General features: G+C 48.9%; 1 protein-coding gene across 2 annotated transcripts in view; it reads left to right on the plus strand.

Moving 5' to 3' along the window:
• KLF12 (Kruppel like factor 12) overlaps positions 1 to 5,699 on the plus strand; it is a 728,313-nt gene extending 722,614 nt beyond the window's left edge. For both annotated transcript variants that reach the window (XM_045287155.1, XM_045287156.1), the window contains exon 9: positions 4,215 to 5,699. In XM_045287155.1, coding sequence (XP_045143090.1) covers positions 4,215 to 4,396 — 182 coding nt within the window. In that variant the 3' untranslated portion in view covers positions 4,397 to 5,699. The remainder of the gene's footprint in view (positions 1 to 4,214) is intronic.
• The last annotated feature ends 2,622 nt before the right edge of the window (positions 5,700 to 8,321 follow it).

Consider the following 8,321-nt stretch of genomic DNA (forward strand, 5'->3'; position numbering starts at 1 on the left):
TTTAAGAACTAGAGGAAAGTTGTATGTTTCACCATTGATACACTGTACGCTAACTGGCTCATCTCCTCCCCACAACCCCTTCAGTAACGGGGTGTCCATTTGCATACAGATGGGCTTTGGGTCTCCACTCCGCACTCCCCCTCAGTCACAATGATATGATTTTTTTGTTCCTTGGTGCCTGATACCAGATCCCTTCGACATCTCGTGGTCACACAGGCTGGTGTGCTTCTTCCATGTGGGCTTGGTTGCTTCTCAGCTTGTTTATCTTCAATCCTTGAAGACGGCATGGGGGTTTAAAGCAGTCTTTTGTTGGTGTGGCGCACAAGTGCGGTACAGCTAGAGACAGTGATTTTTATTGTTTGTTTGTGCTTTGTCTTCAGCTGTCCTTGATGTAGCCAGCACCAACCAATATTTCCGTTAACTGAAAGCCATATCAAAAAAAGAAAGTAAGACTTGTGTTGACATTCTCAGTGCTCCTAAGTAAACAAGCTTTTTAATTGTTTAAAAAAAACTGGCAAAATCGGGATCAACAGGCTTTCTAATCCGAGCCGAGGAGGCCTGCCCATTGTATGACTCTCACGCAGAAAGCAGCACACGTCTTCTCCCCGTGCCCCGAGAAACGCTTCAGAAATCATGCTCCCTCCCCAGCTGGCTCCATGGTAACAGCGGAAAGGAGTAGGAGGTGCCTCTCTGTGATAAACACCCAACAAGTGAGGCTAAGTGCACCAAAGGTGGATGTTTTTGAAGAGATGAATTATTGTGCACTCCGTTTATTACAGCCCAGGCTAATGATGTAAATTTCAAAGACATGTCAGGTTCACGCATAAAGGCATGCTAATAGTTGCCATCAATCTGATGCTACATAACACCTCCAATCTTTTATTTTTTTCTTGGTTAATGGTTTTGCTGATTTATTTTTAAATTTCTGTTCCACTCTCATCAGTAGTGTACCCCCAAATGCAGGTTTTTGTCACCGTAGGACATCAGAATGAGTCAGAAGTGAACGTTTGGGGTCAGTCTGGTCAATATTCTCTGATTTGAAAAGAGCCCTTTCAGAGCTGCCGAGACTTGGAATGGGCCACAATCGGTGCGTCGCTGGGACTTGATTGCCTGGGCGTGGACCCCAGTCCCTTACTTCCGAATGGGCGACTGGGTCCTGAAATGGCCCATAGACGCGGAGGGCAGGTAAGCAGTGTTGCTACAAAGCCAGAGGAGCCTTTATTTGAGACTGTGCACATGGGCAGCTGTTGGTCAACGCGCCCTCTGCCCAGGTCGAGGCCCTGCTGCGGGCAGAGCCCCCCGTCTCTGTGGCTCCCTAAGAGCTCCAACCTCGTCGAGTGACCCCGTGTCCAAACGGCAGCTTTGCCCTCTCACGTCGTGTGTCCTTTCAATGTTCTTGAGCGTGAGGAACAAAAAGAAGTCCGAAGGGGCAAGAGCAGGGGCTATGAGGGGTGGGGGGTCAGGGGTCCCTGGGACTTCTCATAGGACGGCCCTCACTACTCTCGACAAAGCGACAAAGCGCTGCATTGTCGTGAAGGGAAACGCAGTGAGTCCACCCAACTTCCTGGGTCCTTTTCGCTTTCTCAGAACCTGCTCCTGGTCAACCCCTTTGGTTGTCTGTGCCCTCCAAGAAATCTGTCAGGCCAGCTCCTTTGACTCTACAAAGCGGCCACCGCAACGTCCTGAGCTGGCCTCTCTGCCTTAATTTCTTCTGAGGAATTCTGACTCCGCGAACACGTTTGAGCCATGTGAACACTCTCTTCTCTGTGAGGCAACTTTTCCACAAACTTGTTGCAAAGCTTTAATGACGTGGAAAATGTCCTACTGGACTTTTATTCAAAAATATTTTCTATGAACCCCTGACCTTAAACAATCCCCTTTCTGCCCTGTGGCGTGCACACACAATCCTTCTTATGAAGGTGCCGTGTGCGTATGAACACTGAGACCAGGGTATTTCTAAAAGAACCTGTCTGCAGCCATCCAGTATTACAAAGACCTGGCGACACGTTTTGCTGGGAATGCGCTCGCGTGTATATATTCTGGGAATCCTAGTGGCAACATGGGTTTTGTTTGCTGTGTCTTGTTTTCCTTTCCTGGTTTCAATTTCCAGGACCTCGTGATGTAAAGGAACCTGGAGATAAGTATCTGGAAATGTGTTGCATTAAGTTTTGGGGTTTAATGTGAACAGTTTTATTGCCATAGCATTCACACATCGTGCAGTTATTGAACATACTTAAAAGTCTCAACAATTTCAAAAGAGCTGTTCGCTCTTCACCACCTTCCATGTCAGAGCATCATCACCATCTTTCTGGTACTCTGTAGTATTAGCAGTAGCAATACATTTTGACTTACGCGCCACAACCAGCTGAATGAAAAAAAACCCCACCTTGAGTCCAGTTCAGCAGAGCTTCTCCTGTAAGAGTGATGAGGACGTCTGATGGATGGGGCTCCCTGGCTTTCTGGTGAGCATCGGCCTGCAAGCTGCCTGGTGAGCATGTTTCAAACCACCAGCAGCTCCACGGGGGATACTCCGAGCTTTCTCCTCCTGTAAACGGTCCCAGTCTCAGAAACAGCCCCCCAGGGGAAAGGGGCTGCTCACTGTGCGTCAGCATTGACTTGAGGGCAGCGAGTCAGTGGCTTTCTGTGACCCTTTCTGTGTGCGTGCAGGTGCACCAGAATCGTGCACATTCTGCAGCGCTCGCTGACGCCGAGTCTCGGCTCCCGGGATACTGGAGTGGGCGGTGACCTGTTCCAGCGTTCCAATTATCCAGAAACACAGGGAAGAAGGCGAAACACATCTTGATGATCCTTCTTGATAAGCGATATAATAGAAATATGGAATACCCAACATGGAAACGCCACAAAAATACTAACTAAAGCTTATACGGAGAAAGCTCTATCCGTTCCAAGGTAGCTTAGTAACAATTGCAGTTTTACAGCCAATTGTAAATTTTTTCTAGTCTTGGGCTAGTTGGTTTTGGGGGGTTTGTTGTTTTTCACTCATTGAGCCTCCGTTTTCTCATCTATGAAGTGAGGCTAAGGACGCCCACTCTGTCGCTCTCTCTCTAGGGATCAGCACACAGCTCCGTTCCCTGTCTTTGGCCTTTGTTGCAAGAATCCCTGTGACATCATCCAGTCCCCAGAAAGCACAGCGTTGGCTGCTGGGTGGAAGGGACAGAGGAGAAAGCAGTTCTTGTGGGGTTGCACGGGGACAGGACTTCCATTCTGAGCAAAAGCCAAGAAAACGGCTCACCTGGGTCAGCTATTGTCCTGTCCCCACTGGGAGCTCATTTGGTCGCCGGATAGAGTATCTTTCCCAGCAAAGCCTCTGCGTAGTCTACTGTCCTTACAAATCCAGTGAGGGGCCTGGTCAGATTACATACTTCTCCAGCCTGCTTTCTACCATGAGTTCCGGGGCTCCATTGACTTGATGATTTTTTTCAGGGTTCACCTCTAACTCTTAAGTCAGTGGAGGGGGGGGACGTAAATTTTCCACTATTGAGATATCCAGGATTCGTTCCCAGCGGACACGCAAATGAATTCAGATGGACTTAACAGTTAACTTCCGGGGATGGAGAGTACTTTTGTGTGAATCCTTGGTAACTGATGCATGGCTTTTGCCTTAAAATATCCTTACATCCTCCAAGTGCAGCACATGGGGTGGGAGGACCTCCTGGGGTGGATCTGGGGGTGTGGAAGAACAAAACATGATTAATTAGCCGTTGCAATTCTCTCTTGACTAGCAGTCTTGGAGGCATGTCCAACCAGGTAAAGTCCCTTTTTAGTCCACCCATGGTAAGTGATTGACATCCCCAAACTGACTGACATCCAAGTTGATCCACCCAATCCAGGGGACCCGGTACACGACAGGGTAGAACTGAGACGGAAACTCTGGATGGGAGTAGAAAGCCCCGTCTTTCTTCAATCTATGCCTTTTGGAGGTTCACCTACTAAGTGGGTTTAACTCAGTCAGTGAAAATGCAAGTGTTAATTCCCTGGTCAGAGGTCACCTTCAAGGGCATGCTATGGAATCCTGCCCAACCGCCCCATTCTGACTCCAGCCCCCACTCCGTGGGCGGTAAGGCTTCCCACCAAAGGATCACAGAAGAGAACAGAACCTCACTGAGGACCACTCCCACCAGGAAGTGGTGCTGGGTCAGCTGGGGGGGGCGTTAGAGACAGAGCACCAAAGTCATGTCCTTTGTGTCTTTCAGGAGAGAAGCCCTACAAATGCACCTGGGAAGGCTGCACCTGGAAGTTTGCGCGTTCCGATGAACTGACCCGGCATTACCGCAAACACACGGGGGTGAAGCCATTCAAGTGCGCGGACTGCGACCGAAGCTTTTCCCGTTCGGACCACTTGGCGCTTCACCGACGGAGGCATATGCTGGTGTGAGAAACGCTATGGGTCCAGCTGAGCGTAAGCGCTGGATCTCTCTCTTAGTGGCACCTGATGCAGCAGGGCTGGATCCCCTCCACAGTGTTAACACAACAGGGCATCACCTTCCCACGATGTCTGAAACCAGAGCAGGAAAAAACAAAACAAAACAAACCCCTAAAAGAAGTAACACTTCCACCTTTTGGTCTGAAGGTAACCCCCCGCCCAAGTAACATCTTCACGCCGACGGGAGATGAGCCGTGACTTGGCTCCGGAGATAGGCATTGTCCATCGGAGGACTCACTCGGCCACGCAAAGATGTTTGTAGCGTGTACATTTTCAGAGCTGCCAGACGTTTTATTCTTGATAACAGAAAGGTCCACTACCACCCAGTGATGACTAGCGCATGACCTTTTAAATTGGGGTTCCTCCTTCACCCCCCTCCCCCCCTTTTTACAAAACAAAACCGCAACCTAAAAAAGCTCCATTTGAGTTCCTTTCTCAGTAAGGTAGCGCACACACATCCAATCGGTTATCAGCAAGCAGCAGGAGAGTAGGAAGGGGGAAGCTGTTGTTGAGGTTCCCTGACCTGCAAAGAGAGGGCCCCCAGGCGCGCCCTGCGATGAAGGCAATTAGGGATCACCAGCCACTTGCCATCATGCCATGCCCTGAAGAACACCAACATTGAACCTTGCATTTGCTCGTTGTTGATCGTTTTGGGTTTGTACTTATTCTGCTTTTTTTCTTTTCTTTGCTCTTTTTGTTGTCCTTGTTCATCTGTGTAAGCGGAGGGGCAGCGACATGTCAGCAGAAGTGTAGGCCCCACGTCTGCCGCCCCCGGTGTGGACTGGCACAGAGGTGTCCCGTAGTTGAATAGGAAGAGCCTGTCTAAAAACAAAAACTACTGTCCTACTTCAAATTGCAGTGTTCTGTCCCCTAGACATCATCTTTCCCGGCCCGTAGTATTTGATTACAAGGAACCAGGGGGGAGGGGGCAGGCATAAAAACTTCCTTAGACACACTGGCACCAGGGTAAGAGGTGGGGCTGCCCAGGCAAAGTCAGTGAACATGAAAAGTCAGACAAAGCAGAGATGGAAAGAATGCGCCTCTTGAGGCGCACAGCAATAACGAATGAAAGGACTTTGCTACAATCACCGCACTGAGGACTCACGTTACCAGTTGTCATACTTACTAAAGGGATTGTAAGAAACACCCCGGCCGTTTTCCACGTCTTGGTTCCATTTGCAGCATCGAGGTAATCTTTCTGCTGTTTGTTGTCTCGCTTGGTTGAGAACCACAATTAAAGATTCTGCTCCCCCTCTGCTGGTTTAAAAACACTTCTTTGGTGACTGGAACGGTAAGGGAGGCAGGGCAGGGAATTAACTCTTAGGGGAATGGGTCAGTTCTCCTTGGGAACTCAGTCAGCAGAAGGGAAGTACTCCTGGAGGAAAGACCACTCGGTGCTAGTGTCCCTTCTCTGAGAGCCAAGCGCAGGGAACTGCCCACGCATCCTCCTGTACAGAATTCGGTTCCTCACCCGGCTGAGGACCCAACAGTTCCTTGACATCCACAGGGATGTCAACCAACTGATCCCACACTAAGGAAAAAGGCAACCATCCCAGCAATCCCGCAAACGATGAGCCTTTTTTGCAACTAAAAGTATACAGTAAGCAAAGCAATACATTACCAACAAGCATTCTTTCAGGAAAAAAAAAAAATCAAAAAAGAAAGCTGGGTTTTGGATTTGTTCTAGTTTGTGTCCCTCTGACCCCCACCTGGCTAAGGGGTTTGCTGAGGTTTTGTGGTTCTTGTTGCTGTTAAGGAATTTTTATAGCTTAGGTCGAAAGGTCTTCGGGAGAGACCTTTGCAATATCTTTTAATGGCCAACACTTGATCGGGGGACTTGCACAAATTAACCTCACCACAGTACTAGCTCCGTGTTTTCAACCATTTCGAACCTGGTGACATCACGTCAGTTTACAGAGTTGGCCTCCTGCGGACTCTCTCCTAATGCAGATCCTTTTGTCTGGCAGAGGAAGACAGCGTCCTCTCCGTAGCAAGGGGGAGCTGTGTTGGGTGGTATTCCAAAGAAACTTGACGGACGTGTAAGTAAAGGAATCATGCTTGTCCAGGTCAAATTCTGTCTGCCGAAATTGCATCCGCTACACTTTCTGCCAGGTATGGAAACCAAAAACAGTCCGTTGGCAATGTCCCTCCAACAAGGGCTGTGATTCCCATTGTTAGGTGGCTCCTCTGGTTACATCATCCCATGAACCACCGAACAGGGGGTGGGGGTGGGGGGTGGGGGGTGCTGTTTTTTAACCAACTGGAAAATTCTCTTATTTAATATGTACTATACGCAAATCCTTTTTCACATTGTGACCATTCAAAATAGCAAAAAGGCTTTTTGATGCAGGCCAATGTTGGGGACAGGTCAGGGGCAAAGGTCCCCAAGGGTTCATGGCCAGTGCAACCATAAACTCTGAGCTAAGCCAAGAACCTCGTTGGCAGGAAGTAGATGAATCACTCAGGTACAGTGTGGAGTTGCTGTAAGTCTGTTTTTCTGCTCATCGGAAGGACCAATCCATTTCTCTGCTGGGAGAGACCTTGGGAGTGTCACAGGTAGAAATGGTGATAAGACTTCACAGCACTGGCAGGCAATGGGAGCCCCTGCAGTTACGAACCGCTTGATTTAAATTTAGCACATAACTAAATGATCTCTCTACTAGCATAGGAAGATTCGAGGAAATGAGCTCTTTCTCTTACCCTCTGAAAGTGGAAACCAGACTGAAACGGTAAGTTAAACGAGAAAGCCTGTCAGCGTTCCACCGTTTCTCTCTCCGAAGGTATCAGAACTTCTCCAGAGGGAGGCCAGCCCCAGTGAGCGAGAGGCTGCTGGAGCAGGGAGGTGGAAACCAGGCCCTGAGTGAGCTTGCTCTGGGTGTTTCCCATGGAAATGGACACGATTTGGGACAGTAGGAAAGGGGATTTGGTTTGTTTTCAGGGGAGACGCCGTTCAGCATGGGAAAGACCCCAGAGCATCTTCGGTCCCTGAAAGCAAGCACACAATGAACAGCGGGAAGAAGGTGGGGGAGGTAGGGTCCCAAAGGCACTAGCAAAGTGTCCCTTCACTAGAAGCGATCCTTTGGCTAGATGTCTGAAGATGTTTGGGTTTGCAGCTGGGGTTTATCTGTATGTTTCCAAGCACATATGCACATCGCTGCCGCCCTTTCAGAGGCTGTGTTAGACACACATGCGCTCTTGGCATGGTAGAGGCTGATTTCAGGGAAGCTCGAAGGATTTCAAGGAAAGGTTAGGAGGTTCTGATGGAGGTGTGGCCAAGTCCCTTCACATATTCTCATCTAAAGTTGTTAGGGGCTTCTTCTCTCAGCTCCCTGTAGCCGCCTCCTGTCAGTCATTGGTGGGCAAACATGGCAGGACACTCAGTTTCCAACTCGGTTAAATTGTCACATAAGCCACTTGTCCTTTTCTCCAATGGACTCTTTATTCACTTCCAAGCATAAGCGGGAAATAGCAAGACCATTGTCTGGGGAAATGACTGAGAAATTGTGAGTGTTTACAAATGCCAGTGAGCTCTGGTAGCGTCGTGATTTTTGGCTGCTAACCACTAGATCCGAAGTTCAAAGCCACCAGCAGCAAATTGGGACAAAGAGAAGGGGGCTTTCTACACCCATTAACAGTCAGTCTCAGAAACACAGAGGCTGTTCTCCCTTGCCCCATAGGACCAAGAGTCACCATCGACTCAAGGGCAAGGAGTGTGGTTGGGAGTGGGATAGCGGGGCACGTGGCAAATGCCAGTTCTAGATGATTGCAAAGGCTGTTATTTGCTCGGACATTGGAATAGTTTATGCAAAAACCTTGTTTGGGGATTTTATACATTATTTTCCCTTTAACTTCACACGGTCATTTGTATTTTAGCCAT

Source organism: Echinops telfairi, unplaced genomic scaffold, assembly GCF_000313985.2.
Source record: "Echinops telfairi isolate 266 unplaced genomic scaffold, ASM31398v2 ScPeMD7_11;HRSCAF=52, whole genome shotgun sequence".
Lineage (NCBI taxonomy): Eukaryota > Metazoa > Chordata > Mammalia > Afrosoricida > Tenrecidae > Echinops > Echinops telfairi.